The 26,479-nt window shown below is 41.0% G+C and overlaps 1 protein-coding gene across 4 annotated transcripts in view; it reads left to right on the forward strand.

Moving 5' to 3' along the window:
* Positions 1-4,341: 4,341 nt before the first annotated feature.
* Positions 4,342-26,479, forward strand: part of CEP152 (centrosomal protein 152) — a 93,446-nt gene continuing 71,308 nt past the window's right edge. For 2 of the 4 annotated variants that reach the window (XM_037156486.2, XM_053670125.1), the window contains exons 1-7: positions 4,342-4,440; positions 10,050-10,143; positions 21,269-21,372; positions 21,591-21,663; positions 21,746-22,024; positions 23,112-23,277; positions 26,319-26,459. In XM_037156486.2, the coding sequence (XP_037012381.2) occupies positions 10,057-10,143; positions 21,269-21,372; positions 21,591-21,663; positions 21,746-22,024; positions 23,112-23,277; positions 26,319-26,459 (850 nt within the window). In that variant the 5' untranslated portion in view covers positions 4,342-4,440; positions 10,050-10,056. The other 2 variants (XM_053670124.1, XM_053670123.1) reach the window with 2 other exon arrangements.

The raw sequence follows: 26,479 nt of genomic DNA on the forward strand, positions 1-26,479 counted from the left end.
ACAACAATCTCAAGGGCCACGCTCCCTCTGAAATCCCTTCTGTAGAATCCCTCTGATTCCACAGAAGAATCATTTCTTGCCTCTATCAGCTTCTGGTGGCCCCGGGTGTCCCTTGGCATGTGGCAGCATAACTCCAATTTCTCTCTCCATCTTCACATGGCTATCTTCTGTGTATCACTCAGCATCCTTTCCTTTTTTGTTAGGGACACCAGTATTTAGATTTACTAAATCCAAATTCTCACCCAGTATGACCTCTTAACTAATTACATTTGCAAAGAACTTATTTCCAAATAAGGTTACATTCTGAGGTTCTGGGTGAATACAAAACTTTAGGGGAAACTATTCAACACCTACATGACCCAAGCCAGCTAAAGTCAAAAGATGTTTTAAGGTTCAGATACCACCAAACCTGAGGAAAAGCCGTAGTGTCAGCCTTTACAAAGTGTAGGAACTAGCACTGGCTGGCATGGCTCAGGTGGTTGGAGTGTCATCCCATGAACTTAAAGGTCATGGCAGGTTCAACTCCTGGTCAGGACACATGCCTGGGTTGCAGGTTTTGTCCCTGGTTGGGATGCGCAGGAGAGGCAACCAACTGATGTTTCTCACGTAGATGTTTCTGTCCTTCTGTCTCTCCCCCTCTCCCCCCTCCCTAAAACCAATGAGCATGTCCTCGGCCGAGGACAAAAAGGAAGTGCAGGAACCAGATCCTCGGCTTTGAGTGATAGAAGTTCATTCTCTTCACTCTAGGTTCTACCATATACATGACACAGCTATGGAGGTAGCATATGTCCCACAAAATACAGACAAGTGTAATAAAAGTGCTTCCCCTCTGTATGGTTACCACCTGACTCGGTTTCCTGACGTCTTATTTTAGTTATCTGGGAAGGGAACATGATTGGCCCAGTTTGGGTCTGATGCTCACCTTTGATCCAGTGGGGCATGGTCAGGTTTCAGGTTTGTGGGGAGGTGACGATGGTGAAGTCGTAGTAGCTGTGGGCAGGAGCAGATTCGATGAGAAGGAGTTTGATCAGGCCAGGCACTTTGACCCACGTGCCAGCATTAAATGAGCCTCTGGAACACTGCATGGCACAAAGTAGATGCTTCCAAAATATCACTGATTGAATGAATATACTACAAATAATGGTCTGTTCTTCCTTAGTTCTTTCAAGTAACTCTTTTGCCATCTCTAGCATTTCTTATTTTTGTCTTGTTGTTATAAAGCTCTCTCTCTTGAATAAACTCTTTGGTCCCATTCCATAAGCTCCTGTTCCCCTTTGCACGCACTCACACTGGTATTTTTCTACCATTTGCTCTTAGCTCACTGTAGCATTTGGGTTCCGGCAAGTATAACTTCCTGATTTTTCCTTACTACCTCAGATTCCAGTATGTACTCTAGTCCAATTAGCCATAACTACAGAGAGACAAAATAAACATAATTAATCTTGAAATGGTATTCCTACATTTCAAAAGCTCTTTTGCACAACCCTATTTCATCCTGTGACGTAGATAGCATTCCTATTTTCACATAGGGATTTGGAGACTCAGAGGGTTTAAAGAAATTGTGTGTACAAAAGTTAGTAGGTAGGAGAGCTGGAAGATGAACTCTGATCTTCTTTCAGGTTTTTTTTTTTTTTTTTTAGGATAGCACTCATTTTATGGCGGCATCGTATTGATCCGATAGCTTTGGCACCAAAGAGTAGGTAGGAAAAAAGAGAAATGATAGCTTAACTCCACCTTTATAACTGTTTCTTAATGAGGACCACATCTCGTCAACAATGTGACATTTACACTCAAAATATAAACAAGTCTGGGAGAGGTAGCCCCTCCTAGCTCACAGGTGTGTCTGTGTAAAAAAATGCAGGATAGCCCTGGCCAGGAAGCTCACCTGGTTAGAACGTCCTGATCTCTCTCTCTCTCTCTCTCTTCCTCCCCCTCCCCTCCCTTCCTCTCTTCCAGTCTCTCTCTCTTGAATCACTAAATTTTTTAAAAATTAAAAAAATGGAAGATAAACCTTGACCCAACATTTCACAAATAACCTTTCCCAACATTTAAGGTCTTTGCTAGTTTTTCTTTCTTCCCCCGCATTTGTCTTTATTACCTCAGAACACCTCTGTCTGTGAACCTCTGGACATGTTCATTTATTGTGTGCATTGAACCTTATCTTTGTAGAATGCCTTTTCAGTTCCTCCAGGTCTCAAGCTTTTCCACTGGCTACCTTCTATCTGCTGACTTCTCCAACCTTAGCTCTCGATAAGAATCCTCCATTTTTGCTGGTCTGGTCTTCACATTGCAGTCATTCATGCTCATCACCCTGCCTGTTCACTCTCTCTGCCTCTTCCTCCAGGAACCTTCCCTCACAGAGCCTTCATTAGATGTTTACTTTCTTCCACAATTTTTGCCTCTTCTACTTGTGTTACATGTAATCAACTATGCCTTTGTGTTGTCTTTTTACACAAGCATCTTACACTCCACAAAGAGTATGGGTACCTCTAGGGCAGGGGTCCTGGCTCACACTTTGTATTCGAGCACTTAAGCTGGGAATTAAACAGGATACGCAGTCAAGAAAATTTAGTTGATTATAATATATCCACAGTTCCACTCAAGTCCATTTTTAGAAGCCAGGGTCTCTGTTTTTTTTTTTTCTGTATTTTGCATCTTTGTGTCTTGTGTGCTTAAGTCTCAGTTATATTTTATATTTAGTGACAAGATATGGATTTGGAGATAAATTGGGTCAAATTGTCTCACATTAGCTGTGCATCCATAGACAAGTCATTTAAAATTTTTGTCAGCCTCTTCTGATGTAAAATGGGATGCTAGCCCCTCACAGGATTGTGTCGTGAGGACCACATGAGCTAGTGTCTGAAAGAACTCGCCCAATTCTAAAGAACTGCATAAGGGATTGCAAACACTGCTTCTTCGTGTGCTTTTCTTCCTTCCACCTTTCATGCTTTCTTCTCTCTGAGGAACGTTGTTCCTGGGCAGGGATCACTCCACATTCTTGCCATAGCATTCCACCTTAACCTCTAGCATGGGACGGTACACATAGTTTGCTGATGGACTTCAGTGACACATAAAAAGTCCCTCAGCCTAGTTCTTACTACCAGATACCTTGGCTCAGATTTCAACAACTGCCATTTACCTGAATGCCTTTATTTGCTTTGTGTGGCACAAAAAGTCCTCATTGTTTGTTGGTTCATTCATTTACTCATTTCACAAATTTGTTTTGAGTGCCAGCAGGGGCTATGAAGTATGCTGGATGTCCAAGAAGCAAAGTTAAGTATTTCAAGATATTAACATTGAACTGAGTAAAACAGACACACAACTAATTATAGTAGATATAATAACTGTGATAAAATATGCACACTATGTACAGAGGTGGGAATATCATTTCTGCCAGGGAAGGGAGGTGTGTTATAAAAGGCTACAAGGAGGAGCTCATCTATCTTGAAGACCGACTAGGTGGAGAGTAAGGTAGGATAATACAAGTGAAAGAAATAGGTGGAGCGAAACAAAAACATTCTGGGAACCATAGGCAGCTCAGCCAGTGACTTCACTCACTCCATCGCTACGGTTGAAGTGCCTAAAATTTGGCTAGTGGATGGGGTAACAGGGGTCAGTGTAGTTAACACAGCGATGGGATGGTGAGTAGTGTGAGTAGGACAGGGGCGTCAAGGTCTGGACAATTAAATGTTGTCCCGCTAAATATTAAAATGAAGCACAGTATTTTGCAGATGCAGCTGTAAACACAAGTTCAAACAAGGTGGGACCTAGTAAGCAGGATGGCGAAGTAAATAAAACAAAACAATTTAAGCTGTTTGGACGATGGGGAGGCAGGCACCTTAGAGAATCAGAAGGCCAAGCTCCAAGGCAAGGGTTTTATGGGGAGGTGAGGAGTTCTGTGTGCTGGGCTTTTGGAGTGGCGAGCGTGGGGTGGGGCAGAGTCACCGCACCCGTCGTCAGCATCAGGTAGTGAGGGAAGGGACAAGGTGCCCGAGCGAGAGCGCTCCCTACTAGCGAAATCGGGAGGCAAAGAGCTTGGGCGTCTCTAGGCAACCGATAAGCCCGCCTTCCAGAGTCAATTCTTTTGTAATTGGCTTACAAATCCACCAATGGGCGCACAGGAGGAGTTTCCCGCCACCTCTGGCGCCCGCTTTTAAACAGCCTTACATTTGCAACTGCAGGCGCACTTCTCAACCAAGCTCGAGCGAGGCGCAGCCTTTCGGCTCCCCGTCCCGCCCCGCCCCAACAAGGTCCCGCCCCGCGGGGGAGCCTCTGGCGGACGATTGGAGGAGGCAGCTGCTCTTCAGTAACTTCAGGGCTCCGAGTTCGGTTGTGACTAGGAAGGAGCTAGCCGATTAGATCCCGGGTAAGGGGTTTGCTAGAAGCGGGAAGTCCGCTGGGGCCAGGGTTTCCCCGCCGTGGCAGTGCCCGCGGCCTCCGGTGAGTTTTGCTTCGCGGCGGGGCTTGGGGGTGGGGTTAGAGGGGGTGCGGGGTTCTCTGGGTTTCGGCGAGGCTTCGGGGAGGACTGACCCGCCCCCTCCCCAAATCCCGCTGTGGTGGGTTGCCCGCGGGTTACCGGGCTCAGCCTTTGACTTTGAAGTGTCATTCTGCTTAGCAGTGAGGTCTGGGAGGCCCTCTTCTCATCTGGTTTGCTCCCGGAGTAACCCCGAGACGCTACCCTGGGGACCCCCTCCGTGGTCACCCTGGCGCCGCGCCTGGCTCACAGTGGGTGTTCTGTACACGTGTGTTGACTGAGTGCATGTGACGCTGGCAGCCAAAACCAGCAATCCCCTGCATCCCGGGCTCTGTGCAGCTTAGGTGTCAGGCCGTAGCTGCACGCCAAACGGAGTTCCTTGGTAAGGCCATTGATCTAGTCTTCCGTTCAGCCCGTGGGTGCCTGCTCGCCGCACCCTCTGGGATCTCTGAATTGATTTGTCCAAGCTGCTGTCATTAGCACTGATCACAGATTATTGTCATCATTTCTATGCATGGTTATTTTCTTTCCTTCCACCAAGTCCTGTTAAACTTTGTCATCTCGAACAGTGCTAAGTAAATAATTGTTGAATGAAGGAATAGGCCTCCTAAACTTGGTAATGCAAGTCTGAAACAGGCTGATGGGGTCTGGCTGTTTCCATTCTAGGAGAGAAGCTAGCATGTAAGCAAGTAAGTAGAATTTACTAACTCAGGGCTCTTACAAACCCTTTTTGTGGCACTTAACCTTTTCTATCTTATGAACTCCAGTGTGATTTAAACTGAATTTCGTCATATCCTTCACAATGTGTGGCAATTTACATGCACTCCCCAGATACGTGAATGCATTCAAATAATTGCCTTGGAATCTTATGGCTGGAATTGAAGCCATAAGAAGAGCATAAGAAAAACAGACCAAAAGTGCAAAAGAGGGACTAATTTCATGGGGGAACAGGGTAGGGAGGGCATCCTGAAGGACGTGGCATTATTGTCTCAGGAGTGGTGGCATTATTTGAAAGTTTCCCACAGGCCGAACCTTCACCTTTTCTCAGATACGCTGAATACTCTTTGTTTCTTTAACCTCTTCCATAGCAGGCCGGCTCTTATTCATCAGTAATAATATGATAATAACAACTAAAATGTATTGATGCACTCTATATCCATTATCTTGTGAATCCTCATAACCAATCTCTGAGGCAGGTACTGTTTTTATCCTCATTTTACTAATGAAGAAATGGAAACAATTTGCTCTAAGTTGAGTGGCTGATAAATAAAGGCCAGAATTGAGCCCAGGGTACCTGAGAGAGTTCCCTCAGTCTTAACCACTTTCAGCAATACTATGTCCTTGAACATCTATCTCTAATCAAGTCTTTTCTCTCTATGAAACTTCTCTCATGGTCCTTTCTTCTTAGGCAAAGTTAACATTTGCTTTGATACTTTATTATAGAATTTATTACAATGTATCACTGTAACTATTAATTTATATCATTGTGATCATTGTTTCCCTGAGGGACTGTTACCTCCCCATGGCTAGTACCAAGTCTTAGATATATGTATGATACAACCTGACACACAGTAGGTGCTCAGTAAAATTTTATTGAAGCAGTGAAGCAATACAGGGCATTACATTCATTCAACAAATATTTGTGCCTACCATGTCCAAAGGGTGTGGTAGATACATTTAATTTCTGCCTTCAGAGTGCTTGTGGGCTCTCAGATGAGGCAAAAAACAATATTACTTTTGTTTTTTCACATTTTATCCAACTAAACACCCACTGGTCTTCCTTCTCATGGTAGGGGGAGGGCCATGAGACAAAATAACCAGGGACAACAAAGTGACTACTGAGGCTGAGTCCTTCCTACCTGAGTGTCACAAAAGGAAAGAACATAACTCTAACTCTCAACTTTAACTTTGAGTCTTGTTAACAGATTCAGAGAAGTTATCTACCTAGGAAAAGTTATTAACTAGCTTACAGCATATAGCCTACTGTACACTTATTTTGCATCATGATTAAAAAAAATTGTTCAGTAAATATAGAAATATTTACTTTTTATTAGTGAAATAGTACTGCCAAATTTATTCAAAAGTATGTTTACTAGGGCAAATGTTCTTTTTCCGTATATTAATATTAATAACTTTCAAGATGATTTAAAAAATTTTTTTAAAAAAAGATTTTATTTTATCTTTTAGAGAAAGGGGAAGGGAGGGAGAAAGAGAAGGAAACATCAATTGGTTGTCTCTTGCATGCCCCTGGCTGGTGTCCTGGCCTGCAACCCAGGCATGTGCCCTGACTGGGAATTAAACTAGTGACCTTTCAGTTCTCAGGCCGGTGCTCAATCCACTGAGTCACAGCATCCAGGGCTCAAGATGATTTTCACAGTTGATACTTTTACCAGCAATTCATGAGGATGTCTGTTTCCTACAAAGGAGCCATCATAGATGTTATCAAAAATTTTTTTTTGTTTTCAGTTTACATGAAAATCATATTTCATTCTGTAAATGACACTTTGAATACTTCTTGAGTATAAAAGCATCTTGTCAAGTTAAAAACTTGTCAAGTTCTTTTTTTAATATCTTTAAAAAATATTTTATTTATTTTAGGAGAGAGAAAGGAAAGGAGAAAGAGGGAGAGAAACAGCAATGTGTGGTAGCCTCTTGTGCACCCCCTACTGGGGACCTGGCCTGCAACCCAGGCATGTGCCCAGACTGGGAATCAAACCAGCGACACATTGGTTCCCAGGCCTGTCTCAATCCACTGAGCTATACCAGCCAGGGCATGTTCCTTTTTTTAAAAAATGAAATGGTCAGTTGTGTATTTTTAAATTTTTTCCCTATTTCTTTGTGAGAACTGTATTTTGGGACTTTATCTTATGTTTTGTAAATATTTTTCTTCTTCTTCATCTTCTTCTTATTAGTTTATCTTTTGACTTCATTAGTGAGGTATTTTTCCATACATGATTTTAACTTGTTAATAATGATATCTTTTGCCATATACAAAATTTTTTTATGATTAAATTTCTATCAAGTTTTTCCTTTATGGCTTCTGGGTTTACTGCCTTGCTATTTTTTTCAAAAGTGATCTTTTATTGTTCTAAATATTATAGTTAAGTCTCTGATAATAGTGGTCATTAGTAGTGATTAATAAGTTGAAGAAAAACATTAGCTTTTATTTTAAATTTTAATTAAAATAGTCATTATGTTTTTAGTCTTTTTCCCTAACCACAGTGTGTTTACCAAATTCACCTTCGTGCCTAAAATAGTTCCTTAAAGTCTCTGGCAGTTTGCACTTTTCAGAAGGAAAACTCGTTCTTATCTTTTCTTCCCCAATGGAGAGAGGTTTTGGCTTTTCCAGATATTTTTCAGATTTCTTCTTTAATGACATGGTATGAATTTAAAGTGTCATTCAAAAAAAGATATGCTTTGATCTTATACATTTTTTTCACTTGAAAATAAAAATAACTGTAGAATTTATTATTTTCTATCTGAGAAACATGGGCTCTTATAAACCTTAATGTTCTTTTTCAATATTCAACAGATTAGTGGACGGTTAGTGAGAAAATAAAAACAAATTCTTTCTTCTTTTACCTAATAAAGGAGAAGTTAACCCAAATTTCAACTTCTGGCTTTAATTATAAAATGCAGGAAGATGTGGAGAGTACTATAAGAGTGAAAAGCACAAAAGATTATTTAGGCCTGGAGACTTTAGGGATGTCTTTAAGGTCTAGCGTAATCTCATTTCTTTTACGGAGCCAGGGTTTAAATGGACTAGTTCTTTCATTATCTGTAGATTCTGTAGACTTGATGTGCCTTTGCAGCAGTGAAAAAACTTAGGGACACAAGCTGTGTGTTTTCCCCTCCCTGATTCGGTTGCATTACGGACTCTTGACTGTATTCAGATCTCCATCTCATGCGTGACTCAGGGGGTCACCCAGCTGTGGGGTGGAGACAAAGTTTAGGTTCCCCGGACTTAATGTATTTTCCATGTCAGTGAAAGCCTGCTCCTGTTCCTTCCTCCTCATAGCTCTGGCACAGGAAGAGCAAGGAGTGTGTCTGGTCTGAGAAGCAGAGGCTCGCTGGAAGGGTTCACAGTTCATGCAAGGAGTTTAGATGGTAGAGTCAGAAGGGATGGTCAGGGTGCAGGGATCAGGGAGGGAAAGATAAAAAAGGGGGACTGCAAATTAGAGTTCTGCCAAGAAATATAATTCAGTCCTTGAAAAACAAACTCGACATATGGGGATTTTAGCATCGAAAGTCATATTTATGTAAATCTGTAATACCATATTTCACCTCTAAGTGCACATTTTCTTTTTGCATTTTTAACATCTACAAAGTCAGGTTGTGTTTTAAAGTTAATGGTGTGTCATGATTTAATTGGCCACATCTCTCTTGGTAGCAGAAATGGAACTGTCATACAATCAAGGGTTCCTTGGATCTGAGGAAGTGGAATGTCTTTTTCTATAGAGCTGCTTTGCTTACTGGCTTGTAGAAAAGTCTGTGATCACAGATCTCAACTGTTAACACAAAGGAGTTGAGTTCTTTATGGCGAAATGCTCTTGGATGGCTGGGCCTGTGTTCCTTGTTTCGCTTCCAGTTTAATGACATTTTTGAGCCTGGGAAGTGTAGCGAATGAGCTGTGGCTCTGCTCGCATCACAGCGTGCTTCTCTGCGCACAGGGACAGAACTGAGTGCGGGGCAGCGGCGGGAAAATCCATGAGGCCTGACTCCGGTTTGGTCAGGGTTGTTTGGAGCTTTGAAATTCTCAGTAGTAGTTTCTGTGTCATGTCAGTATCCCTAAGTGTAATTCAAATCATCACCAGCCTTTTGACGGTAAGTGCTTGAAAACCCATTTCCCGCTGCCGCTTCTGCCGCAGCAGTTACCCTTCTCCAGGGAGCTCTTGCTGTTGCTTTTGGAATTGGAACCTCGCAGTGGTACCACTTCATAGCCTTTGCTTCTGTTTTCCTGCAGTGTTTTTTCCCTCTGGAACCTGATTTTATCAAGTTTAAGAGCAGGATATTTACCTCTTGTTTTCATTGCTTGCTACGAAGAGGCCACCAGACTGGACATGGTACTGGGTGGGAGTTGTTCTCTCAGGCTTAGTGGCTGACCTGTTATGACCTGTTGAGGTTTGGGTTTGTGGCAGTCGAAGGTAGAAGCCAGTTGTGGAAGATGCTACCTGCGCCATATTGAACAGACAAAATGGGAAACTTTGAGCATATTTTTAAAATTTTTATGTTTTGGCACATTTCTAGTTTATTATTATCTTATTTTTTTTTTCTGTGGACAGAAGTCTTACCGTTTTGAGTTATATTTTCTAGAACATTAGGAAGGTATAGTCATTGGTTTATTGGGTTTTTGCATGTCTCTCTGTGAATTGCTGTCATGTAGCTGTTTTCTGGGAACCACAATTAATTCGTAAGAACCCACTTTATACTGGAGTACTAACCATTTGTCGTACACGAGTGGCGTGTGTCTTCTCCCTGGCTGCTGTTGTGTCTCCGTGTGGCGTCTCTTGTAGAGAGAGATTGGCTGGCGAGGTTTTGGGGGATATTTTGAAACCACCTCTTTCCCGTCCTGCAGGAGGACCATGTCCCTGGACTTTGGCAGTGTAGCCCTGCAGACTCAGAATGAAGATGAAGAATACGACAAGGAAGATTATGAAAGGGAGAAAGAGGTAAGTGGCTCAGAAAGAAGACTGTACACCCAGTCTTAAACAGTTTTATTTCCTGTTCAAAATTACGTCTTCTTTTGTCATTTTGAAGGAACGTATAATTTTTTTTAACTCCTAAAATCTAATCAGTATGAGGACTTCCAAAAGGTGGATGAGTAGAATGCTTCCTTTCTGGAGACAAGAGTAAATCACAACCTTGAAAGATGCCACTAGATAAGTGGTTAGATTCTTCACGCTATTTCTTCCTTTTTCTCAGGTTCTAAAACTTTTTATTTGCACATTTAAAAAATTGTGCATTCCAATAATTAAAATCACTTTAACAAAAAAAATGGCACTCTGATTAACCTGCATTTTATAGCTTGCAGGACACCTCGGACCAGCTTGGTTTTTACTCTACGTTTCACTCTCTCCCACCCAGCTTCTTCCTTCGCCAAGAAGCAAGTTCTTTTCCTTCCCCGCCAGCCAGAGGGGCAGATGGGAGCGGCAGGTGCGGCCTTCACTGTCAGTAGTTTTGATGTGCAAAGGGGCAGCACAGTCATGTAAACTGATCCAACCTCTTTGCGGCTTACAAAGTTAAATAGCTAAAAGAAGTAAAATAAGAAGGCGATGCTTGTGGAATGAATGTACAGTGCATGTTGGCATTGCGGGCCTTATTGGGACTTGTCTGCTTGCTTCTCCTGTTCAGCCGTTTCTTTGGAAGGCAGTGGATTTTTCTCTTGCGCTTTCATCTTCTTCCATTTTGACATTGAATTTCTCCGTCTCGGCCACATGGGCTTTATCAGAGATGGTTGCTGAGGAAGCGGAGGGAGGTGCACAAATGAGAGTAGAGTCCGATCTGCTCGGTGACTGCCACCGAATCTCTTCACGGTATTTCAGTTCGAAGGCAGTGGCTGGCCTTGGAGGCATGCCTAGATTCTAGTCGCTTGGAACATTGTCTAGTGTGCAAGGTTCTTTGCTCAGGCAGCTTATATCTTATCAAAGGCAGACCATAAATCAGTAAATGAATGAATGAAGTCACTTGAGGGAGTGATAACTTAGCACTGAATAAGGATAGGGGAACACAATAGGGTTATGTCAAAGCAATTGGTAGGGAACTGGTGAGGGAAAGTCTCTCGAAGGAGGAAATACTTGAGCTGAGACTTGACTCCTGAGAAGGAGCAGCCTTGTAGAAGCCTGAGGAAGAATGTTCTAGACCAACAAGTGTAAAGCCTGGAAGTCGGAGAGAGACCCCGTAGGTCTGCAGGACAGCCAGAGGCTGTGGTCCTGGGGTTGTGTGAGCAAGGGCCGAGTGGGGGAGATAGAGCAACGCGGCGCCGGGCCGGACCTCGGTCATGCAGGATGTTTTCAGTGTGTTCTAGGGCAATGGGAAGCCAGTGGAGAATTTTTCTTAAATCTGTACCCGAGGATATGGTTATTGATTTGAGAGAGAGAGAGGGGAAGGAGTGGGAGAGAGAGAGAGGGGGGAAGGAGTGGGAGAGAGAGAGAGAAAGAGGGAGAGAGAGAGAGACAGACATTGATGTGAGAGAGAAACGTGAATTGGTTGCCTCCCTTACATTTCCCGACTGGGGACTGAACCCACAACTTAGGTGTGTGCCCTTACCAGGGGTGGAACCTGCAGCCTTTTGGTGTACAGGACAGGTCCGTGCTCCAGCCCACAGAGCCACACTGGCCAGGGCTAACGTAATCCTTATGGGGGACCATTAGTGTTAACAGAAAGCAAGGATAAAGACTCAGTTGCTCATGTGGCTGGAAGTAGAGTTAGGGCAGAGATAGAAAACTGGCAGCTCTGTGGATTTTATCCATAGACATGTATTATCTGGTTGCATAATGTATTTAAAATACAGAATCTGTATTTAAAGATAGGGAAATTTCATAGAACAATTCAGAGTTTCTGGCTTGTCTCCAGACCTCCCGAGCCCTGGCCACATGTGGTCTGTGTCCACATGACGTAGCAGGAGAGCCAGAGTGAAACAGTGCCCCCCCAAGCCCCCTACCCTCCCAGATGTCTGCAGTCACCACCTCTCACACAGACATAGGCTTAGCCTTCGGACCTGCCAGCTTTGCTCTCATAAATTCTCTGCCAGGCCTCTGAGGGCATTGGAGTTCGTGACCCTGGTCAGGGTTTTTGGATTTTGACAGGGGCTTTCACAACCACTGCGTGGCAAGGATGGGGATGATGAGGACTTTCTGTACTTTGTGAACTCACACCGTGAGGTTTTCATGACCCTGATGGATTTGGATAGCTGGCTGGAATTCAGCTACTGGGCTTCTTTAGAAGGATCAGTTTAAGTAATTACTATAGTAGACTTTAAGGAAGAAGAAAAAATTAGGTGATTTTTTTCCATTGGAAAAGATATTAGGAGAGATGGGAAGGGTATTAGAGAGAAGGTACTGCCAAGTGTAGTGTGTGGTGAAAGTTTTAAAGGGGTATTAGTTAAGAAAGGAACTTATTCTAGATAATACAGGAAGTAGGCATGGGGATCAGGTCTTGATAGGTCACATGCTGGAGTAGGGGTTTCCAGAGGGGAGCAGTGCCGCAGAGGTGCCGGACCCAGGCATCAGTGTTCCGGGGGGGGGGGGGGGGAAGGGGACAGCATGTGGATGACCCGACTCTGTCATGCTGACCGTGATTCATGTTAATAAAAAGTTTCATGTGAGTCAAAAGTAGTTTTACCTTTTTGTTAATTACTGCAAGGGAAGAAGTAAGATCAGAGTCTAGGGAGTTTTAGATTTTCAGCAACAAAAATTCAGAATTATTCCTAGACGTCCAGCTGTATATGTATTTTGTCACTGTAGGTTAAAACAATAAAGTGGCTGATCAAACCTGAGTTTGTTGATCCAAAAGCCTTCTCAAACTCCCTCATTCCCTGACCCTACAACAGCAGAATAGTTAGTTCATAGCCTTGAGAGGTTAGAGAAAAGAGTGTTCTCTCCTTGGCTGCCTGGTTGGTGGCTTTGCGGTTGCCAGCTGGGTTGTCTTAGCAGTGAGCTAACGCATATGGTTTTCTTTACCTGGCAAACCCACCACAAAGTGATGGGTTTACTGGTGCAGGAGGAATGCGTGTACCCGAGGGTGTGCTGTAGGGCTGGCCGAGCAGGCCCTGTCTGACTCAGAGTTTACCTTGCCGAGGCGTCGGAGATCCTCTCTTTATGGCAGAATAACCTTGATTTTACCTTCTGGTATGAATGGTCAGTTGCTAATACAATATGCTTTACCGAGCGGAGTTTTAGTTTTGGTACTTTGGGGTCAGTTGGGATTTTGTTCACACTTTCCCATAACTTAGTCAATAAACCAGAGTCAAATTCCGACTTCTGTGCAGTCGTCATCTTACCTTTTCCATCTCTAGTCCCTCTATTGCTTCATTAAAGAGCAAATGGAGAAAATGCATTTAATCTTCAGAAGAACAAATGATTTAGCAAAGTGATTTTAATATTCAGAGATTTAACATATAGACCAGTGGAATCTCAATCCACGGCCCACCATGAATAGTTTTTTTAAATGCTCTAAGAATTTTGCAGGAAAGTAAGGCACCGTCCTCATTTCTAAATTGTTATAATTCTAAATGATATCTTGGTACAAGTTTGGCTATTGTGGGCCAAGGCATCACAGAGAAGTGCACAACCCACAGTAAACACAACAGATTGGGGTGCAGGGGAGTGGGGATACGGTATCGCGTCGGTCAGCATTCGTATACCTTACCACTCATTGGAGTGCAACACTTTCCTGCTTGACCATCTGAGAACTACTGATATAATGATCTTTCCTGCTACTAAGTAGACCTCACCCAAAATATTCTAGGGCAAATTTTACTTGTAAAGCTGGCTCAGAGAAGAAGAATGGAGAAGTTCTTTTATTAGCTCAGTCATAATGTGACAATGTGATTTTACAAAATATTTTTTACCTGAAGTCACTGTGCTTTGATATGTCATTGTCAGATATTATAGAAATATAGTTGTTGTGATAGGAGTAATTGTTATAAACTTTAAGTTATAAGTTTATAAACTATAAGTTATTGGTAAAACCACAGCTTAAGGTAGATTGTCATTTGGGACCTCCAGTTGGCTGGAGTATAGAGGTACTTTCTGCAGTATCACCGGAAGTAGCCCTGTGATTGTCGCTTGGTTCTAGATAATAAATTATGTATGTATGTATGTATATATGCATGTATTTTGGAGCTGATGGTTTGGGGCAGAAGTTCTTAGTGATCTGTGCTATCAAGATAAGACTTGCTGATGCTGGTTCATCTAGTGGTGCTATATTTGAAACCTGGAAAATGATCTTGAGTGGAAAGATAGGTGGTTTAAGTAGCAGATGGCAGACAGAAACTTGCACTTGGTGATACCAGTTTTGAGGTCCCTCTTGGTTTTTATATTGGTGGTACTCTAATCGAATTATAAAGCTCCTCTGAGCTTAGAATCGTGCATTTTAGACATAAGGTTTCCATTGCATAGCCTTTCTTTTGCGGATTTTCTTTTTTTACTGCCTTGTTTGATATAATGATGGAAACATTTTGATATTTTGTCCCCACTAGAGGGAGTTGTAAAGCTAATATTTGTTTACATTTTAGGAGTATATTATTTGACTTGTTTAGTGGAAATTTCTTGTCATCATCCAAGAGAATTAAAGAAAGAAATGGCTGAGTATTTGTATTATATTTTTCTGATGTATTTCTTTAGCAGTTTCTTTATCTAGATTGGGCCTTTGAATGTTTCCCATAATGAGCATGTCTATTTCAGGGCCTGTCACAATGGGAACAAAACATTGAACTCTGGCAGGCTGAAGTTTGATTGTATACAGACAGGTGGAAATAAGTACCTTCCAGTGATGACTGAATGTCAGGGAGGAGAATGTAGGTGTGGAAATGAAGAGATTCAGGCTCTGGGGTTGGCTCTGGGACTGTCACTCACTTTCCTTTGGCCCGCCCCTGACCCTCTGTGGGCCTTGGTTTGCTGACTGCTGGGAGAGCTGGGGCCTGGCGGAGCCCCACTGCCACTTCCAGGCCCAGAGTGCTATTCTGTGTCATCTGCAGCCCATATTGTCTAATTTTGCCTATTTCTTTTTCAGATATGTGGCAACCTAGACAAAGTATCCCCCACTGACATTATAAAATTTAGTTTAACTGATGGAATGGATTTTGTTTTTAATCCTGCCCAGAGTGTAATTCAACAGCTAAAGTTCTAGCTGTCAAGTTATTGGGACCTTTATCAATCTCATACTGGGCCTTTTCGAAGATGTTTTTTAACTTGGCTCTTAGGTTAAAATGAAGATTCTGCTTAGGTTGTATCCATGAAAGCATTATTTAATAATTCATATTTGAAAATATCAAATCTTCACATGCTTAGGAGGTAACCTGCTCACAAGGCACATGACCGTTGGCAGTGCCTTTGCGGCTTTTCGGCTTCTCTCCGGGGGGAAGACACACAGTTTGTAATGTGAGAAGTCTTGCTTCCGTGACTATTGAGGATTACAGTCTCTGAATGCAGTCCGTTTGGTTAATTTAAGTTGAAGATCCTAACAAAAGGTTTCGAGTTCTCTGCTTTACGTTCCTCCTACACATAGACTTTTTGCATGTTCTACATGGGTTATTATAAAGTGTTTTGTTGAGTAAAAGGTCCTAATTTTTCCCTTTCTTTTCAAGGAAGAATCGTGTAAGTAGTAAAGGGAGAGGGTTTTATCTAATGGTTTAGAACGTACTTCAGTAGAATCCTTAGCAATCGCAAATGATCTCTTTTCTAGGGAAGCTAGCTCTTCAATTATTAAATTCAGCTGATACACAGTAACATCCCACTGAGAATATTGCGTTTGCAACCAAAAATCAGTTTGACGAATTTGAAAGTAACGAGTGGGACTCAATCTTGTCCTTTGTAAGGATTGTTATCTTTGCCCCTTGATGTATTTTGGTAGTTGGGTGGATCTTTACGTAGGAAAATTTATAGTTTTGAAAACTTTTAATTTGGTAACATGTATAAGTTGATCTGGTAATTTCGTGTTTTATGGCACAAGTTTCCATGACCAAAAGCAAAATCCACTTGACAGTGAATATGAGGAGGGCACGCTTAAAACATTTTTTCAGTTATAATTGACATTCATTATTCATTAGTTCCAGGTGAACAATGTAGTGTTTAGACATTTATGTAACTTACAGAGTGATTCCCTGTATGTCTTGTACCCGCCTGACACCATATGTAGTTATTATATTGTTGACTATATTCCTTGTGCTGTGCTTTACATCCCGTGACTGTTTTGTAAGTGACAATTTGTACGGCTTTATCCCTTCACCTTTTCCACCCTGTCCCCAACCACCCACCTTTGTCTGGCTTATTTCACTTAGCATAATACTCTATAGGTCCATTCATGTTGTGGCAAATGGTAAGATTTCATTCTTTTTTATGGCTGAATAATAGTGCATCATAAATACGTATCACGTCTTCTTTATCCAGTCATCTTTTCACTGGGGTATTTAATCCATTTACATAGGTATGTAGTGGATGGAACAAAAAGTCTGTTTGTTTTTTTCCATACAATGGTTCTAGTAGTGCTTAGTTGTCTTTAACTTCACTTGAAGCAGTTGTGTTAGACTGCATTGTGACAGCTGTCACATCAGTGTGCATTTAAAAAGCTTACCAAAATTGGTGAATTTTTCTGTAGCCATTTTAATATTAAAGATGGAAGAAGATACACAGCATCTTAGCCATATTATGCTTTATTATTTCAAGAAAGGTAAAAATTCAACTGAAATGCAAAAAAAAAAAGATTTATGCAGTGTACGGAGGTGGTGTGACTGATTGAATGTGTCAGACGTGGTTAGCCAAGTCTCATGGCAGAGATCACTCGCTGAACGGTGCTCCACAGCTGGGTAGGACAGTTGGTACTGATCAAATCGAGACATTGAGAACAATCAACGTTCTATGCAGGAGATAGCTAACATACTCAAAATATCCAAATTAATATTAAGTTATCTGTGAAAATGAAAAATATCTTTTATTTCATGGGGAAAAATTACAAACTTTTTGGCCAACCCAGTAGTATTGCCCTGCTATTAACTGTTTTCTGATTGTTTTTGTCGTTCTTGGTTCCTTTCTTATTCTTTTGCCATCTTCTTTTGTATGTCGACTTTCTGTTGTGTTGTGTTTGAATTCCTCCATCTTTATGTCTTGAATATGTCTGGTAGATTTTTGCTTTGCGGTTACCATGTGCTTCACATATACCAAGCTTTGTTTACAGCAGTCCATTTTAAGTTGATGGCTGTTTAAGTTCAAACACGTTCTAAAATCGCTACCATTTTAACCACCCCCTCCCCATGTATGTTTTTGTCATTATTTTTTACTTCTTTTGAGCATCTGTCTGCATCCCAGAATTTACTGTTGTAATGACACATGATCATCCTCCTTTTGCCTTTTAACCTTTGTACTAGCTAGACTGTTTGCTGTTATGTTTTTATTTTATTATCTTTCTTAAGCCTCTCTCACAGTTCTTGTAATACTGGTTTGTTAGCAATGAACTCCTTCAGGTTTTTCTTGTTTGGGAAGCTCGTATCTCTCCTTTGACTCTAAATGATCGCTGTGCCCAGTAGAGGAATCTTGTTGTAGGTCCTTGCTTTTCATCACTTGGAATATTTCAGGCCAATCCCTTTAGGCCTGAAAAGTTTCTGTTGAGAAATCAGTCTTGTGGGAGCTCCCTTGTAGGTAACCGCTTTTCTCTTGCTGCTTTTAAGATTTTCTCATAGTCTCTAAACTTCGGCATTTTAACTATGCTGTGTCTTGGCGTGGGCCACTTCAAGTTCATATTGTCTGGGACTCCGCCTCCTGGATTTGTATGCCTATTTCCTTGCCAGGTTACGGAAGTTTTTCATTATTATTTCTTCACATAATTTTTTAATCCCTAGCTCTCTCTCTTCTGGTACCCCCCTGATGAGAATGTTGTTGTACTTGATATTTATTTTAGAGGTTTCTTAAACTATCTTTATTTTTTTTGGATTCTTTTTTTTTTTTTTTGGCTGTTTTGATTGGGTCTTTCCTACAACTTAGTCTTCCACATCGCTGATTCAGGCCTCTGCTTCATCTAATCTGATGCTGATTCCATCTAATATCTTCTTCATTTCAGTTATTTTATTCTTCATTTCTGACTGGTTCTTTTTGTTTCTTAGTTCTATGTTAAAGTTCTCACTGAGGTCATGTATTCTTTCTCTAAATTCATTGAGCATCATTATAATCAGTGTTTTGAACTTTGCATCTGGTAGCTTGCTTATCTTCATCTTGTTTAGTTCTTTTGTTTCCTGTTCTTTAATTTGGGGCACGTTTCTCTCTCTCATTTTGGCTGCCTCCCCGTGTTTGTGTGTGTGTTGATAGAGCTGCTACATCTCCCAGTCTTGGCAGGGTGGCCGTATGTAGTAGGTGTCCCGCTGGGCCCAGTGGTGCTGTCTCCCTGTTTACCTAAGCCGGGCGCCCTAAGCCAGTGTTTCGGTGGTGTGTGCCCTCCACTGTAGTTGGGCCTTGATCGCTGTCGGCCTGTCAGTGGGTAGGACCGACCCTCAGGCTGACTGGCTTTGAGAACCGGCAGAGACTGTAGCGGACAAGCTGCTGTGGAGGGTCACTGCCACAGAGTGGGGTTTCCTTCAGCAGGGCTCTGGTGCCCACCGAGGCTCCCTTTGGGTGTGCCACTTGTGGTGCTAACTGTGGTGCTCTGGTGTTGCCTGAAGCTGCCCACCAGTTGTGTTGGTTCTGGGACCTCTAGGGAGGGGCTCTCTTGCAGGCCAAGGTCAGGCACTGCCTGCGTCTGGCCCTGGCCACCTGGTAAAGAGGAGGGCACACTTTGATCCCTGGAAATGAAAGCCCTGGGGATGGGATTTTGTTCCTGAATTCCTCATTCGGAGGACTTACCTCACTTAGCTTCTCTCTGCTCTGAAAGTTATGGAAGTTGAGGAATATGGCCCAGCTATGTCAAAGAAAATGGCAGAGAACGCTTTTAAAGGTGAATAAAATGATTTAAAATATTAGCACAAATAAAAAATAATTTTTAAGGCATTAAAGACTACAAGGATGATTTTACTGGTTCATAATTTTCTTATGGATCCAGAAACATTCAGAAGAACTTATTGCTTATACTCAAATAATCTTTATAGATGCTAATTTTGTTAGTACTTTTTCAATGACACATGTGTGGTGTCACAAAGAAAGCTACAAGAGCTGCTTAATTGTCGTGTAGCTTTTTGTGTCTTTGTGAGGGGGAGAATGTCCTGCTCAGGTGTCTCTGTCAAGGTTCCCCTGAATTATAAAGCCATGTACTTGAACCTCACTGAAGATTTAGAAGAAAATATTCTTTCTGTACAGGAGTCCTTACTTGATGTAAGTATGAAAGATTTATTCTGTTATTTTCTGTTCCTGTATACTGTGTGGGGGTAGTCTTTTTTGTTAAAGCAGTAGTACGCAATTGTAGACAAAATAGTTTGGACTTTTTAAAAAGACCTTATAGATGGTTTTCATGTTAGGAAGTTTTGAGTGTTGACATGTACTGTTTTTAGTGCTGTTTCTTCCGTTTTATTCTGTATGTGTTTGGGTCGGCTCCGATAACTGCCGACTCTCAGAATGATTTCTCAGTTACCTGGCAGGAGCAGGGCCCGATAAATCAAGGCCTGACTTGTTTATCATAGTGTCAAATACATTTTGAGATGAAGCTAACTTTTCATTTGACTGCTTTTCTTTTGTTTCATTTGTAAAGACCCATATGGATTGAGAGAACCATTTAAAACAATCATCCAGTGAACATAAATATATAAGGGCCTGAGGAAGTACCCCTCCCTCTCCTCCTCACACACCTCGATTCCATCCCCAAATTTGACTTCGCCAAAACAAAGTTACCAATCGGAGCATACCTTTCAGGCCTTTCTTTAAATATATTTATTTAACTTTTACCTTATGTATTTTGTTTATGAAAGTTTTTTTAAATTATAAATGTAATACTCAAATATGTGTCAAAGCTGCATTTTATTTCTTTTATTATAATGACACAGAAAGTGGGGGGAAAATCTGTCATAGACAAAGTGTCTAATTTTCTTCCTTCAAGGCTTTACACAGGGTATTTAATGTCTTGAAAATTCAGTCATCACATAATTTTATGGGATTAATTTATGTACTGTGGAGGGTCTCAGTCAATTTGTTGATTGAACTGGTGCTTAATTTGAAAGAGCAGTCATTATAGATAGTCTCCTTACTATTTAGTAATATAATATTTGAATCTGATTGTTACAGTTATATTGGGATTTCATATTGTATTGACATTTGAAGAAAGACATTTGCTGATAGATATTAAAATTCAGCAAATTAGACCATCATCTCTTTGTCACAGTTTATCTTGAAACGTGAATGAATTTATTCTGTCTCTAGTTTTTATAGGCAGAATGTTAAAGATATGAGTTTTTTAGAAAAAAATTGCAAAGTGAAGTCAAATGCTTTTAATGTCAATTTTTGAATGATGCTTTTGAGAATTGCTCACGGTAGAAACTGAATCTTACAGCTCTCTTTTTACTCAACTGTTTTACCACAGCCAAGTATTGTATATCTTTTCATCGCTGGAATTAGATGGCTGTCTACTAATTATTCGCTTCCCAGGAGGCTTTTGTCACGTTATTAGAGCTTTTAAGGGCTTCTAGGCCACCTGCTGCTGCTTCTGCGCTTCTGCCACCTGGGCACAGTGCAGCTGGCTATTCCGATTCCCTGGGGGGAAGTCTGATTATCAAGTGCCCAAGGTTTGGTTTCTGCTGGAACAGGATTCTGAGATTCAAGTCCACCCTGTGATACATAATACAGTGATTGTACCATTATTATGGCTTGCTGTGCTTCCATGAAGAAGTTTTTAAATTCTGATGTAATGTACGTGTATTTAAATCCAAGACCTTTGTAGAAAAAAATAAAACCTTCTAATATAAATCTTGAGATTGTCTATTCCCCTCTCCCCAAGGGCATTGATAAACACAATTCGTTTATCATTTAAACAGATGGAATTTAAGACGTTTATTGAATGTAGAAATTAGGAACTTCTTGGACTTCTACAGTCAGAAGCCCAAGGCAGCTTGGGCTTGGCATCTCGTTTGGAAGCCAGGGTGGCACTGACACTGGCCTTCTGTCCCAGCTGCAGCAGCTGCTCACAGACCTGCCTCATGACATGCTGGATGATGACCTGTCCTCTCCAGAGCTCCACGATTCGGACTGCAGTGAGGATGACACAGAGGGAGGGTAAGGGCTTGAAATCTCTTTCATTCTGTGTTACATTTCTGTAAGTGTCCGTCTCTTGATTCTGTGCAGGCAATAATAATGTATGTGATTATAAAATTGTGGACTCATTCTTAAGGTCAAGGTTGGAGGGAAAACATGTTAAAATCATAGGGCTCTTTGTGATGTCTGTGTCCAAATGAATGATAGGCTCTAAATCCAAAGTGTTGATTTTCCTCAAGACCTCCTCGTTCTGAGCGGTTGGAGACGAACTGGGAGGACCGTCAGGTGCGGCCGAAACCTAAAAGTGTAAATGTGAGTATCTGGTGTGACAGTGGTTTTGGTGAGGGTGGGACTAGGTCTTAGTGTTTTTGTCCTTACTCTTGTTATCTGACAGGACTATAATGAGGCTCGGGATGTATATACTGGAGAGGAAATTGGCAATGGCTGGGAGGAGAATCAGAGTAAGACTGAAGACCAGCATCCTGGGTATCATCCTGAAGGAGGTGAAGATAAAGGCAGAAGTGGTTATAGTCCTCCGAGTAAATACGAACAGACTGACTTATATCACCTTCCTGAAAACTTTAGGCCGTACACCAACGGTCAGAAGCGGGAATTTAATAACCAACCAGTCAATGTAATTAAATTTACAGATCCTCAAAGGAATCATTTTCAGGTATTACAAGAACTTGACTTTCAAGAAGTTGCTTATTTTTGCCCACACATCTGTGTGTATTTAAGAAATGTATGTAAGTGCAATAGTAAGATTTGTTTTAAGTATAAAAATTTCTGAGTTCGTTTTTTCAGGCTCATGTTGAATTAGTCATTTTGTTTTCTGTTTGCAACCTAATGAAAGCATGATCGTAAATCAGAATTTTAAAATAGAGACCTTATGGAGAGAGTTAATTAAACACTAAAAATTAAGTTTGTTGAATAACCATCCTCATATACTGTTGCTCCTAGCTTCCACTACTTCACTGTGCTTCAGTGAGAAGCTATGCTCAGTTATCTTGATATAGTTTTAAAGCAGTAAATGTACATAGATGACTATTTAATTACCGTGACTTTCTAGTTCACCAGATAACAAATATAACAGATTTTAGGTCAAACACTTCAAAGCTTATATCTGTTTTATGATGATAGACCAGTAGACAGGATGAATGCTATGGAAAAAAACACTTTTTTTTCTTAAACCCTGGCATAGTTTAATGAAGTAAGACCTTAGCATACAGTTAGCTGTTTTATAGACTTCTTTAGTGACAATGGATGCCTCATTTTGCCAATAGCTATTCTGTGTCACCCAATGACAAGATGATTTTTTCCTTTTAAGGTGGTTGTTTTCTGTCTCTGTAAACAGTATTTATTCCACAGAAGGTATTGAATATTTAGTACATGTGAACATTAACACATGTTCTTGTTACTGCATATGTGTACTTTGACGTCCCCAAGCTGTTGGCATCATCCGAGTCATTCTGAGTATTTCTCTCCAGTCTTACTGGAGTTCTTGAGTGTTATTTATGGAATCGGCCTATTGTGTGCTGGGAAGTGAAGTGAAGATATGTGAAATTATATTTTTCAGATTTTCAATGAACTGTTAAATAACAGTATGTTATTTTAAAGCAAAGATGTATGTATAAAATTTATTATTGTACCACAATTAAGTTCCTTAAGTCCATAAGGTATCTAATTCAGAAACATTTCAGAAAATGTTTGAGGAAAAGGCCAAATCCTAACGGTCAGTTTCATTTGCCATCTTATAACAGCAATTTGGCACAGCACAAGGCCCAGGTTGTCAAGGGCTGGAACCGTACACAGTGACATACAAGCCATATCAGGCTCCTGCTCAGAACAATGACCCAGCAGCCCAGGAGATTGCAGGAGGTGACGCATTTGAAGGCCTGCAGCAGCAGTTTTTAGCAGCTAATGAAAGTATGTATCAAGCTTATATTTATTTCCTAATAACATGATTGGAGAGTTTGAAACGTTTTAAGCATGTTCAAAAATTATTACTTTGTTACGTATGGTAATCGAATTGTGGTTGGTTTTTTTAAAGAGCCCTATTGTTAGAGATATATCCTGGAGTATTTATGAGTAAACAGATAGGAGGTCTGGGATTCACTCAGAGAATACAGTGTTGGGGGCGATGCTGGGTAGGGGGACAGGTAAATAAAGCAGGACTCTGGATGGGAGCTCATAGTTCTTGACTCTGAGTGATGAGTTCGTGGAATTCATTGTGCTCTTTTCTCTACCTTCTTATGTATTTGAAGTTTTCCATAGTAAAAAACTAAAGTAGAATTTTCTGAAATGTACATTTGAGTCATTGTGGTTGGTTAAGGCTTTTCATCAGCTTTATGTTTTTCTAACTGAAGTCTGATTTAGAAAATGAAAGGTACTTGTCCCTTCAGTCCTGGATTTTTCGTGATATAGAAATGTAATTTAGTAAATGAGCATTACCATCTTAATTTTTTTCTTTTGACTTTTAGTATAATAATTAGACAATGCTGACATAAATTACTTAATGTCCAGAATTTAAATTAGACTCCTATCTCAGGTTTAGTCATGTGGCACTTACCAAAAAAGTTTTTTGGATTGTATATGTATAAATATGAGAATGAGAAAAGTGCTACTAGAGCATTTTGAGGAGATAAAACACCCAGAACTAAAAATCAGAACTTGTCCTCTGACCCGAATTAGTGCTTTCGTAGATCCAACTTGTATTGTCAGACTCTCTGGCAAGTGAAATAGCTTGTAGTTACTGTGCATGTCGAAAACAGTGTGATTCCAGAGTGTGACGGCAAGCTTGTTGTTTGTTAATTTAACATTTAAGCGGCGGGGGATCTCTCTCTTCTTCTTTCTCTAACAAGCAGTGAAAAAAATGTCTTCAGGTGAGGGTTAAAAAAAAAAAAGCAGCAGCAAGGGGAAAGTCATATTGGACATTCTAGGTTTTTCCGTGGCTGCACCAAAGAGGAAACTGGACTTCATGCTCTAACTTCTTAGCGTGGGTCCTGTCGTGTGTGAGGCCGCAGACTCACATGCCCCCGAGCCAGTCAAAGCAGATTCGGGGGTGGCCTCCCTGTGATGGCCTGAAGAGGTGAGGACGAGCGAGGGCAGTGTGTGTCAGCGCTGGTTTAGGTGGTGTGAGTAGGCACTGCAGCCGCGGCCCGGAGCCTGGTGTTTTCTCTTTCGTTTCCCTGTTCTGTTGGTTGTTCTGCATGTATGACCTGTTATCACTCTCTTAATCTGCATTTTATTAAGTTGATTTGTTTTCTGTTTAAGTCAGTTAGACATTTGCCTAAATTTGACATTCGGAAGGTCATTAAATAATGTAATGGTTGTGTCAGATTTAGTGATTACAGCTTCCTAGCAACAGTAGTTTTAAAAAATGACTTTGAAGAGAGGTGTGGTCTGTACCCCGGGTTTATTCCCAGGCTGGTCCTGTTCTAGGGCCCAAGAGGAGTCTTACTTGTAACACAGTTTTCGGTCTTCATTTTTGGGGGGTTTTAACCACATCTCTTTTTTTAAAAAAGAGGTTTGCTTTGGTTTCTAGCAAGTAGGAGCACTGTTCTAGTAGAAAAATGAGTATTTGTCATTGTGTAATTACTGTGCAGTAGTTACTGAACCATTATCCCTCTCCTGTGAATCATTTTTTATTTTCCCCCCAATTTTTAAGTGGTCCTTAAAATGACTTTAATTATTTCTAAAAGAAGACCTCAAAATCCTTTATTAACCTATTTATTAATTCAACAGTCAAGTACCAGCATAAATATGAATATAATGTAATCCTCACTCTTGGCATATAATAAAATATTTTGTGGAGATTATCTAGAAATTTTCTTTAAAAATGATTTTGGAGAAGCTGATGTACTTATTTTTCAATTTTATGAGAGCATAGAACTCTATTCCGCTGTAATCAGTGTCAGCGTAGGACACGTCCAAACCCGTAGGGAATTTTTATGAGTTTATCTGAGCCAAACTGATGACATATGCCAGGAAGCATATGCTGTGATGTGCTCGGAGAATGGCAGTTTAGCAGCTTATTTCATACATTAGAATCAAAGGAGAAGACATAAGGAATGTGCATGAAATCCACTGGTGGTAGGTTAAGGGGGCGGGAGAATGCGTAACAGGAAAATCTCTGAGACTGGATGAGAAGCGAAATGGAGAAGCACTGCTCCCTCCGCAGTGGTGGGTACAGGGGAGCAGTTGACGACTGACACAGCACTCACAGGCGGTCTGTGGGGAGCAGAGCACTGAGGGCTTCTGTGGTCTTGTGCTCTGGGGCCTAGGGCTGTGCCTTCGAGGGGAAGGCAAAGAAGATGAAGATCACTGGGACATTTCAAAGGAATGTTGTCCTAGATGCATGAGAACAATGGACAGGGCGCACTTACGGTAAAGACTGACTTTTGCTAATGATGCTCTAGGGCCTGGGGCGACTACCTGCTATGACCTGCCCAGGTAGGAATTGTGATCACAAGATCCTGTGTGGGTCCTTCTGGTCACGGAGCTTGTCAGGCCTGCCGTGCGCTCCCCTGGGGTTTAGTGCACAGCCCCGGTTTTGTTCATAGTGGTGGACGTTTATTTTTAATTAGCAAAAATGGTAATGATTAATGGCTATACTCTAAACCAGTGACTTTTCAAACTTTTCTGGTAGTGACCACAGTGAGAAGTATATTTTTTTACATTGAGATGTGGTCTACAATATTAATATATATATATAAGTATATATTAAAAAAACAAGTTTCATAAGCCACTACTCATTTGTACTACATATGTACTCTGATATGTTCTATTATATTCTTTCATTTTTTTTTTTACTTTTTATTTAAGGAATACTATTCACAGTCCACTGACTTGTTTTTGTGGTACTCCAATGAGTTGTATCCACAGTTTGAAAAACATTGCCCTAAATAACCACAAATTTATATTTTGGTATTCTTTTATCTAATAAGTTGTTTTTAATTCCAAATCAGGTTCTGCAGAAAATATGCAGATTATTCAACTTCAGGTGCTTAACAAAGCAAAAGAGAGACAACTAGACAATTTGTTTGAAAAATTAAATGAAAGTGAGCGTCAAATCAGATATCTGAACCACCAGCTTTTGATAATCAAAGGTAAGATAAGAGCTGTGCTT

The sequence above is a fragment of the Artibeus jamaicensis genome, unplaced genomic scaffold, assembly GCF_021234435.1.
Source record: "Artibeus jamaicensis isolate MK-2021 breed Jamaican fruit bat unplaced genomic scaffold, CSHL_Jam_final contig_548, whole genome shotgun sequence".
Lineage (NCBI taxonomy): Eukaryota > Metazoa > Chordata > Mammalia > Chiroptera > Phyllostomidae > Artibeus > Artibeus jamaicensis.